We start from the raw sequence: 14,888 nt of genomic DNA on the forward strand, positions 1-14,888 counted from the left end.
AACTGTTTGAAACTGATATTAAAATAAAAATATTGTTAAGAAAGTAAATAATTAAAAGAATAAGTGCGCTGCTTTGGAGATTTTATTCACTTCAATAATTTTGATTACGATTACAACAATATTTATTACATTAGATCCATTTCTTTTAAGATTCAAATAGTGTATCTATTAGATATTTATCATCATACTTTTAAAAATAAATTATAATAATTCTAGTACTTTTTGAGTATTTTATCTTTTAAAGTGGTACTTTAAAATCATATAAATACATACGCAAAATTTATTCTTGACAGACTTCATGATGAATTCCGTAAAGATTGTAATTCTATGTACTTTGTTCGCTTTTGTGACGTCACAGAAAGATCCTCATTTTGCTGACGACAGAAGCGTCATAGTACATTTGTTTGAATGGAAGTGGTCAGACATTGCAGATGAATGTGAAAGATATTTAGGTCCTAAAGGATTTGGAGGTGTGCAGGTAATTTATTTATACACCTCTTATGCTATTTTTATATTAAAATATATTTGTAAACAGATTTCTCCCCCAAATGAAAATTTGGTAATATCTAGCAGCAACCGTCCATGGTGGGAGAGATATCAACCAGTTAGCTATATCCTTAACACAAGGTCTGGGGATGAAGCTGCCCTAGCTGACATGATCAGTCGTTGTAATGCTGTAGATGTTAGGTAAATATTAAACTTATTCCAAATTATCATTCAAAATTTGATAAATATTATTTACTAGTTTCGTGCTTTTCACTTTCAATTTATATTAATTTCTTAGGATATACGTTGATGCAGTTATAAACCACATGGCCGCAGGTAGCGGTACTGGAACAGCCGGAAGTAGCAGTGATGCTGATAATAAAAAATTCCCTGGCGTTTCTTATGGATCTGATGATTTTCACGCATCCTGCAGAATAGATAATTATCAAGACGCCGAAAATGTAAGAAATTGCGAATTGGAAGGTCTTAAAGACTTAGATCAAAGCCATGCTTACGTTCGTCAGAAGATTGTAGAATATATGAACCATCTGATTGATTTGGGAGTAGCCGGATTTAGAGTGGATGCTGCAAAACATATGTGGCCAGCAGATTTGGAAGCCATTTATGGACAATTGGAAGATACTCAATTTGGTGGAAAACCATTTATCTATCAGGAAGTTATTGACTTAGGTGGTGAGGCGATTAAGAAGGAAGAATACACTGGATTTGGAACAGTTCTTGAGTTTCTCTTTGGTACAAAATTAGGAGACGCATTTCAAGGAAACAACAAGCTTACTTACTTGGAAAATTGGGGACCAGAATGGGGTCTTCTTGATGGTCTTTCTGCAACTGTATTTATTGACAACCACGATAATCAGAGAACTGGTTCTAGTTCAATTTTGACTTATAAAAATCCAAAACCATACAAAATGGCACTTGCCTTTATGTTGGCTCATCCGTATGGTACCACTAGAATCATGTCTAGCTACGCTTTTGATGATAAAGATCAACCACCGCCACAAGACGAAAATCAAAACATCATTAGCCCAGGTATCAATGATGATGAAACATGCTCCAATGGATGGGTGTGTGAACACAGATGGAGACAAATTGCTAATATGGTAGTATTTAGAAACACTGTACTTGGAACTGAAATTAATCACTGGTGGTCTAATGGTGACAATCAAATTGCCTTCGGTCGTGGTGAGAAAGGTTTCATCGCCTTTACCAATGGAGGAGACATCAATGAGAATCTTTCAACTCTTCTACCTGATGGTTCTTATTGTGATATTATAACTGGAAATTTAGAAAATGGTTCCTGTACTGGTAAAATGGTGACTGTTAGTGGAGGACAAGTATCGGTCTCATTGAGACAAGATGAGGAAGATGGAGTTATGGCTATACATCTTGGTGCTAAATTATGAACTAAATAATTGTATTTTTATACTTTTTTGTATATTTATATTTTACTTTTTATATGTTTATATTGACTGAAATAAAATTAAAAAATAATTTAATTTGATTTTTTTTATAACATGATATAAATATACATTTAATTTACTCCAGTTAAATTAACATCTCTTCTTCGTTTCTATGTTTTATAAATTATATAAATATAGCAATTTAAGATTAGTGATTAAAAAAATAATTTTAAAAAAGTTTATCTAATATTGAATTATATTTATTTTGTCCTATCAAAATTTCCCCCCGAGAACATCGTTTGATTACAAGCTTAACAATAATTTGTTAAGTAGCTGATAATAACACAGAAAAATTATCATTTGATAACAGACATTGACAATAAATTATTACGTAGCTGATAAATAAACAGAAAAAAATAATTTCCGGAAATCTCAAGTGAATTGAAATAGCAATTTTAATACACATTGAACAGACTACAATAATTTTTTTTAGGGTGTGGCTTATAATATGGATAGATTAAGCATCAGGGGAAAATAATTTCAGAAAATGACGGATACCCGCTATTAAAATTCTAATCATAATTATAAATAGTTGCCACATTAGCTTTTCTTAATCTACATGTTTCTAGTAACATCAAAATAAGTTGATTTAAGTAAATAACTCTGCAATCTGTACAATTACGTATTTTTTATTCCACACCAATACAAGAAGACAAATAAAACGTGGGCCGAAAATATGTATCTCGATTATTTTTACTGGACACGCTCGGCCGAATACTCAGTTCAGTTCGGCAATCAAAATGTTTTACGTCGGATATGTTCTCGCTTTTCTATATTTCAATGTGATTTTGTACAGTTCTGCAAACTTTTTACCCGAAAATGTGACGTTAGTACACTTATTTGAATGGAAATGGAATGATGTTGCCTTAGAATGCGAAAGATTTTTACAGCATAAAGGATATAACGCTATACAGGTAGAATATTTACAGTATCCACAAGTGATTTATTGTAAAACATTTTTATTATTTATTTATTTAAATACAATAAATACCGTATACATATAATTTCTGTCACCTTTTTTAAAATTTATTCTAAGTTAACTCATAATAATACATTTAGAGCCTAATAAGGAAATTCTTCCTACGTGATTAATTAAGTGTTTGATGACCTTTTAACCTTGAATTAATTATCTATTAAATGAGTTGAATAATCTTTTTGGCTAATACATTTTCGGCAAAAGAAAGATAATGTAGACAACATAAATATTATTTTAATTAACTACATTATGAAGAACATGTTGTGACAGAATAAAAACGTTTTTAACGTTTATGGTATAAAAAATGTTTATATTTATATACTTTATTTTTTATATATACATTTAATGTGAGAATATTCTTCAACTTTTTTTCACACACACAAAAATATGTTTATTGCATTCTAAGAAGGAAATTTTAAAACGATAATATTTTTCTTTGTTCTACAATGTACATACATACAGTAGTAGCCATAATCATGACTACTTATTACAGTATATTAAAAATATGAGCTGCACTACTTGAAACTCCTGAGACTGATTAATGTACAAGGTTATATTAAACTTATATATTTTATGAGTAAGTATGAAAACGATCCTAAACACAATTCCAAAATTGTGACGAATTGGATAAAAGTTTCTTGCCCTTCCCAATCTCCAGACATCAACCCTATAAAAAACATCACACCCATTCAAGAAGCTTCTTTTGCGTCAATGTTATGTTGTATTGTTATGTTAAATTAAATAGTGCAGATATATTCATTAAAAATTTCATCAAAATTAATGTTGCTATAATGATATCCAGCTCAGTTAAAAAAAAACATTTGTGAATTTTATAAAATAAGAATATAATAGTTTTTATAATACTGTACAAAACAACAATAGTATATTAATATTATTTTTATCGTTTATATTAAATAAAATAGTTATGGCTATATTACATAAGTTGTTATAATAATAACCACTAATGTATGCAATATCCAATCAGAACTACCATTTTTTAGGTTTTGAACCAAAAAAGTATAAATACCTAAATTTTTAGTCAAAAAATATTTACTTCCTCATGTAGATTATTTTTAGATCTCTCCTCCAAATGAAAATTTAATAATTAAGGGACGTGCATGGTGGGAACGGTACCAACCAGTTAGTTACACGTTAAGTACCAGGTCAGGAACTGAAGATGAATTTAGGGACATGACAAAACGATGCGCTAATGTCGGTGTGTGGTACGATTAATTCCCTTATCATTCTATGGTTTCGTACATTTTAACTTCTAAAATATATTTTAGGATATTCGCCGACGCAGTTATCAATCACATGGCCGGTGGGAACGGTATCGGGACAGCAGGAAACGTTGCCGATGCCATGCAACTAAAATTCCCCGGGGTCCCGTATGGGCCGAACGATTTTCACAGTGCCTGCGAAATTAATAATTACAATAACGCTGAAAATGTTAGAGATTGTCGACTTAACAATTTGAGGGACTTGAATCAGGTTGAATGTTCATCGAAGTACACAGACCCAAAAATGTTATAAATTATGTTTTAGAGCACCAGTTATGTGCGAGAAAAAATTATAGAATACATGAACCATTTAACACACTTGGGTGTGGCTGGATTTCGAATTGATGCGGCCAAACATATTTGGCCTTCCGACCTCAAATACATTTATTCCAAATTAAATAATCTCAATACCGAATATGGATTTCCTCCAAACACAAAACCTTACATTTACCAAGAAGTTATCGACAGAGGTGTTAACAATTAAAATAATATTAAAATATTTCAATTGCCACAAAATCAATATCAATTGCGTTTTCAGGAGGAGAAGCTGTGCACTCCAATGAATACACAAGTCTAGGTCACGTCACTGAATTCAAGTATTGCAATTCAATATCGAACGTGTTCAAAGGAAACGATAAGCTTACTTATTTAGTTAACTGGGGAACTGGCTGGAGTTTCATGGAAAGTCGATATGCGGTCGTTTTCGTGGACAATCACGACACTCAACGTGACTCTGGTGCATTGACTTACAAGAATGCTAAACAATATAAAATGGCCAATGCCTTCATGTTGGCACATCCTTATGGGACCCCCAAGGTTATGTCTAGTTTCTTTTTCGACACCAGGGATCAAGGTACACACATACTTTTTTCAGCGTGCGAAAATGTATCCATTGCTTACTACTCTCTCACATCTGTATTGCTACTAACTTAAGAAGACATTACCATGTTTACTGCACATTTTACGATATAAGAGTTGTTTCAATTTATAGACCAATATATGTAGATGTGTTATTGAGTGGTTAATGGGTTATTAATTTATACATAAAATTGTTATAAAGTCTCCTTCAATTACATTAATTATACCACCATAATTATAATTTCAGGTCCCCCACATTATAACAATGATAATCTAATGTCACCCAAAATAAATCCTGACGACACATGTGGCAACGGTTATGTTTGTGAGCACAGATGGAGGCAGATTTATAATATGGTGGTATTCAGAGCTACTGTAAGAGGCACAAACATTAATAACTGGTGGTCAAATGGAGACCAGCAAATTGCTTTTTGTCGAGGGAATAAAGGATTCATAGCTTTCACTAATTATGGCGACTTGAACCAAAAATTGCAGACGTGTTTACCTACAGGCCAATATTGCGACGTTATATCTGGCAATTTAATCAACGGAAAATGTACTGGAAAGGTTATAAATGTGGATTCACAGGGATTTTCCAATATATTTTTGGCAGCGAATGACTTTGATGGGGTTATTGCCACACACATTGAAGTTAAATTATAAAATATGTACTACTTTATGATAATATATTGCTTTTATATATGGATTTGTGATATAGTATATGTATTATCTGTATTAATAAATAAAGATATTAAATATTAATGGAAAGACTTTAAATCGGTGATGGTAATAAATTTAAATCCTTTTATAAAACCCACAATAAAATGCATGATTGATGGCGAACATTGATGGATCTACATATTGCACAAAACGCTGATTGTAAAATGTGCAATTTAGTGAAGAAGTAACAAACTAATGTATTCATTCCTCAAGTGGTCGTGTGCGTGGGTACTTCAAATCGATTAAGCAACGTCAAGGTTCAGAGATTTTTGAAACGCGATTCGCAAGATTTTGTTGCAAGAGAGATTATTGCTGCATTAAGATGAACCAGTAAGAGAGTATTCAATGTCAGATGGTGCACGATTATACAAACAAACTGTGACAGAGTCTTAATTACAGAAGATTAATAGTTCAAAAGAAAATGATTTCTTGATTAAACCTTCATTGAAAAATATCAAAGATTTATCACCTTCATATATTAATTAAAATTATTTTATTACTAAATACAATGTTTGGTTCATAAAGTTAAATTTTATTAACAGTTCATTTAATATTATAGTATGTTTTAAACATAAAATTGGTGGTGTATGATTATTACCATGGAGAATAATGTCATTCATATATGAATTTACTATAGTTAACAGTTTCTTGTGGTACATAGGAAGTGACTATTAATTAGATGCCCTTACTTTCTTACTTGCAGTCTCCTTGACCTCAGTGTATACTTTCACTTTTTCTTTTATGTTTCATTTCGAAAATACACAAAACACACGGAGAATAGCTTAAAATTGACAATATAAAGAAGAAAAGAAAGAACAAATTAATTGAGAAATTGTTTTAATTACGAAATATTATTGTCATACATTTAATTTAATTTCATACATTTTCGAATTTCCTCTATTATTTTATGTCCTTCCTTATTCATTTCATCAACGGTGTCACAGATTTGCAGTTTTCCTGTATCGAAATATTGATTTAATAATTTATTCTTTTCCTCAATATTTTCAGGCAAATTCTTTAACGCTTCTCTTAGTTCTGGTAAAAGATTTTCCACGCAATCAACATTTCCATCGCATTCGTCAACTTTATCCTTGTAAGCAAGATGCTTGTCTTTGATCCAGCCAATTTGTTTGAGAATTTCTCCCAAGTACCTTGAAACTCCATTTGATGTGAATGTGGCGCAGGACTGAAACGAATTTGCAGTTTGTCTGAGCTCTGTGATATTTTTTGTGAAAGGTTCAATGCATTGTTTGACCAGGGTAGGATTTTCCAGTCGCAATTGTTCGATTGTTTCCACTATTTGATTGTAGTCTTTGTTTAAACGTTTCTCTGTATTATTTCTAAAATTGTCAACCACTTTCTTAAAATCTTTATCCAAGGCATAAACGGTGTCGCTCAAAGTTTTAATAAGCTTCCGTGTCGTCTGTTCTATTGAGTTTACTAAATCGTTAGCTTTTTCCAGAGAGTCGCCTTGAGCTAAAACCTTAAAATATTGACGTAATAAATAACCTCAACTGAACGAAACTGTAAACATGAAGGTATTTCATTTTAAAATTTTATTTTAGGATGATTGCCTTATTTTCACTGAATCACTTTTATAAAACAGACTGTATTTACATACCTGAGAAATGAGAACAATATAAGCAAACACAATTGATAATAAATACATCTTGTTGTAGCTCCAACTGTTGAGTGAATAAATAAAATATTGTTTTAACCGTCGGGTTTGAGAACCAGTTTTCTATTGTATCAGAATATATGTATAAGTAATTGTATTTAATTAATTTATTTTCCCCAGTTTTAATGCCTAAATTATCGATTTATTATTTATATTCTTAGTTTCCTTATTTACTTGTAATGATGATATCGTGTCCAGTGGACCTTAATAAAAACTTTAGATTTATCACATACTTATTTGACCTTCGTTTATGATGTATATTCTAATTTAGTAGTAATGTAAGTAATAATTTTAGTTTTATATCTCCATAGCCTTAGGTTATATAACGTTAGTAAAAATTTTAAATAAATATTATCTAATTAGGGTTATATTTCGTAATCTCACGTTTTGGTTTCTTATAATACTTCATTTGGTCGTTTTACTTTTAAGTAACTGACTTTCTAGTGCTAAATAAATACATCATTAGTTGACTCGAAACACAGCAATGACGACAGAGAAGATATGTAATAGAATTATTTTTTTCTCTAATAAAAAATATCATTTGGAAATTCTGTAATGTAACAATATATTACAAAAAAGTGTGGTTAATATCTCCCTCTCTCAGTTTTAAATCTATTTTATTACAAAGATAATGTTTATAGTGAAGAAATATTAATAATTTCTCTGTTGACTGATGAAAATACAAGAGATTTTAATTAATTAAAAGAAATTGGTTATCCAGCCATGAATTAGTTATTTGCTTGATAATATGAATATTCGTATTACTTAAAAACTAATTATTATTTAGAAACATACCCCCAATAATATTATATCTTAGTTATTATAAATTGATTGTAAATAATAATTTGTGAACATGTTAAGTGCGTGAATAATTTCGAAATTCAATAATTTGCTTTTTAAGCAACATTTTAATTATATCGTGGAAACTGCGTTTATACAACTTAATAACACGAACACATTGTTTCAGGTTATGAAATGAATTACCAATTAATCCAACATAAAGACATTGTTCACGATTTTTAGGATTATTAAAGATGGTAATTTACTTTCTTCTGACGAATTGTCTTTTTAAGTTTGATAAATGACTATAAGTGTTTCAATTTTATTGTTGATCCACTATAAACCACAAACCGTAAAATTTGCGGTTTCCTTGCTGTTATATCATTTATTCATTTCCGAGGTGAATCCCAAACAAATTTTAATAAAGCAACACTTTAATTAATTTACTTAAAACAATTGTAGTTTATATCTGATAAGTTTTTATCTCTAGTATAATTAGATTTATTGAGTATCACTTGATTACAGTTCTCATTTAAACAAATTACAAAGCAAATTAATTAAACCTGATTAATTAGTGCATTCTCACAAAGAAAATTTCGTAAATACATTGTAATGGAAAAAAACACTTGATATAATGTACTCTGTTTCTATGTGTTCCCATAAAGGAGCAACAAGCGATTAAATACAATAAAGAATTACATTTATAAATTTTAAATTGTGTCATAATCAGTTGCAAGAAAATCTTTTTTAATTTCGTTAGTGTGAGAAAAATAATTAACATTATTACAAATGTAACAATTAGCTGAGTATACATAAGCCAAATTGCTAAAAAGGGTTCATTCATACTCTTCAACAATTGGCGTAATGCCGTAACTTATTTTTAATGTAAAGTTTTGCAGTTCACATTAAGTTCAAGGATATACATGTTACCTAATCATGACCATAATTTAAATAAATAATGAGCAACAGAAGAAGACAGGAGCACTCGCCAATTTGTTTTCATTTAAACAAACCAAGAAACTGTTAGTTGTGTGTGGAATTCCAGGTTTTTGTGCAATTCCATATCAGCAGTGAGCTTATCTGATACACGTACTTTTCTGCTTCATTACTCAATTTTGTTTCGTGCTTTACCGTTGCAAAAGTAACCCAACATGACCTTACGTTACGACAACCATTGATACTAAATTTAACTGGCACTTCTTCAACACAATTAACTTCAGTTTTATTGCGAGTTGCAATATTTGTTCTAATGTAAGTGAGATTAATTATATATCGAAGGTTAGGAAAGTGGTATAACACATTTGAATTATTTTGGATAATGAACGATTGGTAAACACTGATTATGGGTACTGTAGTTCATTATTTTAAAATGCTGTGTTCGTTTTATTACTCAAAATGGTACGTAGAAATAACGGAACCTTGAAATAAGAATGAATAGTGAAAGCGTATCCGGAAGGATGCAAATAACTACTGAAAGCGTGTAAAAGAGAATAGTTAATAAAATATTACAGAGCCCATTATGTAATGGCAAAACAAATATAAACACCTGTCTACGAAATAATTGTGTACACAAAGTACATTGGGAATTAGTATAGTTACTATTAATTTCCCCAAGAAGTCTTTTGTCAACATTGTTGGAACTTGGTTTACTTATTAATTTACTTTAATGTGAACACAAACAATATAGATGTAGGAGATTATACTTTTAGTTTATATTTTAATAACTGCTTACTTATTACTAATATTTTTAAATGCCATAAAAAATCATGCCATAATATAAATTACGAAAACGAGGCTCTTCAACATCTATGTGAGAAAACCGTCTGCAAAAAACTAATCGTGCTAGATGTTCAAATAGATTTAAGCCCTATACTCGCCGTGTATGATGTGGATAAAGCATATGCTGGTGAAGAGTTTCCCAAACAATTAAAGGTGTAGTAATGCCTTCCTCGTTCCCGGATTATGCTCTACTCGTTCTAGAATCTTTTCATCTGTTCTAGGAGAATATACAGACTCACACAATTTTGGATGAATTCTTCCAAAGAAATGATGTGGAGGAAGCTGGCGATATGGATAAGCTTTACCATAAAGACGTCACACTTCGTCCATTATAACGACCATACATAAAATGTACCTCGTTTAAAGCAATAAAGTAAACTACCACAGGAAATGAAAAATTGGGCACTTTAATCCTGACAACAGTTAAATATTTTTAATGTTTATTTCAATATCATCATTCGTCGTTCCATTTTTAAAGATTTTCTGCTTCAAATTTGCTTTGCTAAAACATTTAAATAATTTTGATAAAAAAATAGACAAACAATCAATGATTTTTTATTAGTTCACAATAGGTTGTGTAACTATTGATTACATTTTTGATATACCCAAGACTCCGAATTAAAAAAATTAAAATCGTGTTTAATATTGCGTATTCTTTTACTAAATATAGTTTATAGACGTTGCTGGTTACATTACCTATTTATTAAATAAATTGGTCGAACGTGATGGACACAATTAACAGAGGATCTATAAATAAATTTTCAAAATAATAAAGCAGACTGCAGAAATATTAATGTCAAGAAGAGATCAATTATATCGAACATGTTTTGTTGTTAACTATTATTACAAGGTAAAGGAACACAATTAAATAATTAGTAACATGTTATATTGGTTCAAGGTACCAGAATATATCGTAACAGTACCCAAACAGGATCTAAAGTTTGTAAATACACAATATATATATTAATTAATAGCAAATTTGCTTTGGCTAGCAATTTAACCCGTTTTAATTCACGATATTCATTGTTAATAGTGTTAATCAATGAAATCATACTCATCAGTACTAATGTGTTTGCACAACTCAAAAATTTTCAATGCCGTTTTTGATAAATTAGCGTTTCAGCGGCAAATGGTTTTATTATTTCGTTATCCTTGCGAATCTGCGTGTGTTAGTGAATTGTACCAAAACTGAGCTCAATGCCAATTTACCAAAGTGGGAATTATTTATTGTTTTTTTTTCAGTTTATGTGTTAAAAAATTATCCATCATTAATATGAAAATATTTGAAAAATACATAATATGACTAATGATTATTAATGCATTTTAACCGTCAAATTAAATTAAGTTTGTTTAAGATGATTATATACGCATTTGGGAAATTAATACTTCCCATTATTTTCTCACAAAGAATCACGAAAACACAATTTAAAAGTTAATTATAATCCAAGTGTGTACATTGCACGCACCTACATCTTCCTTATTTTTAGTTCAGTTTCGTTTACACACAACGACGTAGTTTGTTCAGTTTCTAATGATTATTATGACCAGAATGTAAACGTATATTTTCCATTTCCTTATTTGTGATAATTTAATGAAAACAAGTCACAACAACAAATTTTTATTAGTAATTTCTTATAGGAAATTCAGTTCAACAAAATGTAACAACTCCTTTTTGAGTAAAAAAAAGAATTTAAATTGAAAAACAACTTAATTTTGTGTTTAGTCAATTAAACCACAAACTCCGAAGGAATACGCCATATCCATATGACAACGCTGCTTCTCCAAATAAGTATAAAAATGTTTAATTTTAAACTAACGTGTCTGGATTTGTCAACCGAGTAATTTAAGTGCTGCCAGAAAAGAACAAACCAAAACCGCACCGATAAGAAAATAAATAAAAAACATCACTTCTTCGTAGCAGAAAACGATCCAAAACAAAGCCGATAGAAAAGTTGGACATTAGTCAAATAACGCATGTGACCTTTTTATGAACTTTGGGAACGATCGAAGCTTTTATGGAGGCGGAGTTTCGGAGGCGGTCTCCCCGTTGTAGGCGGCTGTGGGGGTGTGTCCATATTCGGGATCAATATCAAGTCGACCGATATTAAACCTAATTCCATACCTGTTTGTAACACTCCCAATGTGCTAAGCTGAAATTTGCATTTCGACAGTCAATGTGTCCTGAATTGTGACTCCATCGATCACACTTACCTACGTCACCCTATTCAGAGTCATGTAACTTATTACATTATGAAGGTTCAACTTTAAGAAACAATGAGACAATACAAACATAATTAAACTGGGCTTAATACTCAGTTTAATTCTGCTCATTTTTTATTAAGTATAGCAGTTCTATGCTTATATTTATTTAAAATATTTGTTAATTTGGCTCTTAAAGTTTACTGAGCAATCAATAAAAATATAATTAATTACAATAATTTTTTTATAAATAATAACATTTTCTTATTCAAAACATCATTCCCAGTGCCATTAAACACATGATTAATCATAATAATTTTTATATAAATAATAAAATTTTTTAATGATTTATATTTCATTAGTTGTAATTTATTATTAATTCAGGTGTAGTATTAATATAAAAATATGTTTTACCGTCGTATTTTTTATACATTTTTTATGATAACTATAAAACGATTTAACTTTTCATGTTTCTGGAATAAATATTTAGCGTTTTCTTAAAAGAAATCATACAATGGCATGAATAATTCAAAATACCTCTAAAAGCTTCTTAAACAGTAAATTATTTAGTATTCAGAGAAGTTCTTAACAAAATTTCACTAAGTCTTGTTGAAATCAATATAAAGTTCACATTTACTTATCATGAGTTTTCATATACGAGGGCTGTATGATAAGTACATAATGTAGGCCAGAAACATTATTTAAAAGTAATAGTTTAATTAGTGAAAGGAAGCCATTAAAATAAACATTTTAATAATTTTGTTACAAAAAGAAAATAAGTGATCAAATAAAAATGGAACTCATCTAAGTTTTTGAAGACACCTTCATTACCAATCAAAAAATTTTGGGCAATCAAATTCAAACGTGGTTATTATATTCAGAAGTGAAAACATTAATGATATCGTGATTTCTGAGGTTGTAAGAATCTTAATAGAACGGATACAAAACATTTTAATATCTCATTTGAATATGAAACTGCTTTTCGTAAGACGAGTACCGCTATTGTTCACATTTGTCAATTAACACACACCTGTGTCAACTTCAAAAGATTATTTTCTATATCCAAATATAGAAGTAAAAAAATGGGCTTGATCTGATGAGGTCACTACTGAAAGGAATACTAACTTAAAAGGGTTGATGCAATCATATTTTGAAGGAAATTAGGAAGAAATTGTTGAAAAATAAAATAAATTTTAAACAAGAAATATCATTAACATCAGGTACTTATCATATAGCCCTCGTACATATTTATTCATTCGTCACAGAAGTATATTTTAATTATTTTCTAAATTTTTGTAGTCCTAACAGTAAAGACTAATTGTGGTGTCAATATTTAGAGAGTTACCTACGAGTCTACGAAATCGAAAATGTACTTAAGAAGATATAAAAAAGGAATTTGACAATAACATCCCCCCAAATATATTACTACATCTAGATTAATCCGCCCTCACACAAAATTTTAATATGTCAGAAGAATTACAAAGGTATAAACTGGATTTGTCTAGTACAATGAACGACAATATCGTCGCTTTTTTAACTCAATTGCCTCTTGACCATCTCTTTGACGTCGCGGTTGATTGTTCTTGGGATAACAAAGGGCTCTCATGGGTGTTACACCCTCGTACAAAATAACGGCGGGCGTATTCGTAGACATGATCAACCCTAATTCGAAACGTACATGTTTTGATAAGAATCTGACTGAAAAACTGGCGTACGGTTTTTTATCGCCTGGTCCCCATTTGATTCCATAGGGATATACAGTTTTTCTTAAAAATATCCGAAACGGTTGAATTCTTTTTTTAAATTAATTTTATCTGAAATTGAACTGTAAATTCTGAAGTATAACCTATATAAGGTAAGGTACACAAAACAAGTACAAAATTTATTTCAATTAGTGAAATTAATGAACTTCTTGGAAAACGTATTTTACATATAAAATATTTTCACGGGGGAAAAAAATTACATTTTATATATATCTTGGCCATTGTATGATAGATATTCTTCAGAAAGTAGGCAGATTAAATAAAACGACGTAAGCAGTAAAATTAATTATACTTTTTATTTATGCTAAATATTTCTGTAAAAACTCGTAAAATATATATTAATTTTGCGATAATTAAAAAAAATTTTATTAATATGTACACTTGGAATGAACCTCAAAATAAATTAAATACTGATTGAACTAAGTAAACATATTTTTCTACTAAAATAAATATTTTATTAAATCATTAAATTAATTAGGATTTTATACTAATTATGGAATATATTTAGTTCACCAAGTAAGGTCAAATTTTCTTTTGAATTTTGTTTATCGAATTTGCAAATAAATATATTAATTTAGCAAGTTCAATATAAACAGTTTCTACTTATATTATATAAATTAACAGATTAATATTATAAAAATTCAAGGATATTTGCAATAAATTATTAGTTGATCTAATATTAATTATTTAACCTAATGACTGCATCAGTTATAACCATTACAATTTGGTCTGATTCCTTAACCATGACATTTAGAGAGATCCCATAATTAATTTTGCGTTAAAGTACAATATGTACTATTAATTAATTTGTGGTAATGAGGTCCCCACTTCTAGATTTTTTCTAATGATCATAAATTCAGACCAAATTGGATTTTAAATTGCTATTGC

The 14,888-nt window shown here is 29.7% G+C and overlaps 3 protein-coding genes across 3 annotated transcripts; 2 read left to right on the forward strand and 1 right to left on the reverse strand.

Annotated features, from left to right (window-relative positions):
* The first annotated feature begins 298 nt into the window (after window positions 1-298).
* Window positions 299-1,982, forward strand: LOC109609688 (alpha-amylase-like). The gene is made up of 3 exons (XM_020026404.2): window positions 299-478; window positions 536-687; window positions 785-1,982. Exons 1-3 carry the CDS (start codon window positions 299-301, stop codon window positions 1,908-1,910), a joined length of 1,458 nt encoding a protein of 485 aa, XP_019881963.2. The 3' UTR covers window positions 1,911-1,982.
* Window positions 1,983-2,655: 673 nt separating this feature from the next.
* Window positions 2,656-5,843, forward strand: LOC109609684 (alpha-amylase). Its single transcript, XM_020026401.2, has 6 exons — window positions 2,656-2,881; window positions 4,021-4,166; window positions 4,230-4,434; window positions 4,489-4,693; window positions 4,762-5,076; window positions 5,329-5,843. The coding sequence occupies exons 1-6, from the start codon at window positions 2,708-2,710 to the stop codon at window positions 5,742-5,744; spliced, it is 1,461 nt and encodes a 486-aa protein (XP_019881960.2). The 5' UTR covers window positions 2,656-2,707; the 3' UTR covers window positions 5,745-5,843.
* Window positions 5,844-6,627: 784 nt separating this feature from the next.
* Window positions 6,628-7,556, reverse strand: LOC126264934 (uncharacterized). Its single transcript, XM_049964707.1, has 2 exons — window positions 7,423-7,556; window positions 6,628-7,284 (listed from the first exon to the last, which is right to left on the reverse strand). The coding sequence occupies exons 1-2, from the start codon at window positions 7,468-7,470 to the stop codon at window positions 6,667-6,669; spliced, it is 666 nt and encodes a 221-aa protein (XP_049820664.1). The 5' UTR covers window positions 7,471-7,556; the 3' UTR covers window positions 6,628-6,666.
* Window positions 7,557-14,888: the final 7,332 nt, after the last annotated feature.

This window comes from Aethina tumida, chromosome 3, assembly GCF_024364675.1.
Source record: "Aethina tumida isolate Nest 87 chromosome 3, icAetTumi1.1, whole genome shotgun sequence".
NCBI classification, from domain to species: domain Eukaryota; kingdom Metazoa; phylum Arthropoda; class Insecta; order Coleoptera; family Nitidulidae; genus Aethina; species Aethina tumida.

Bases quoted from the DNA above. Each gene is read 5' to 3' on its own strand.
- LOC109609688 (XM_020026404.2), top strand. From the start codon at position 299: ATGATGAATTCCGTAAAGATTGTAATTCTATGTACTTTGTTCGCTTTT. The intron at 479-535 runs GTAATTTATTTA...ATTTGTAAACAG, and splicing joins AAGGATTTGGAGGTGTGCAG to ATTTCTCCCCCAAATGAAAA. The intron at 688-784 runs GTAAATATTAAA...TTAATTTCTTAG, and splicing joins TGTAATGCTGTAGATGTTAG to GATATACGTTGATGCAGTTA.
- LOC126264934 (XM_049964707.1), bottom strand. From the start codon at position 7,470: ATGTATTTATTATCAATTGTGTTTGCTTATATTGTTCTCATTTCTCAG. The intron at 7,285-7,422 runs GTATGTAAATAC...CAATATTTTAAG, and splicing joins ATATTGTTCTCATTTCTCAG to GTTTTAGCTCAAGGCGACTC.
- LOC109609684 (XM_020026401.2), top strand. From the start codon at position 2,708: ATGTTTTACGTCGGATATGTTCTCGCTTTTCTATATTTCAATGTGATT. The intron at 2,882-4,020 runs GTAGAATATTTA...GATTATTTTTAG, and splicing joins AAGGATATAACGCTATACAG to ATCTCTCCTCCAAATGAAAA. The intron at 4,435-4,488 runs GTTGAATGTTCA...ATTATGTTTTAG, and splicing joins ATTTGAGGGACTTGAATCAG to AGCACCAGTTATGTGCGAGA.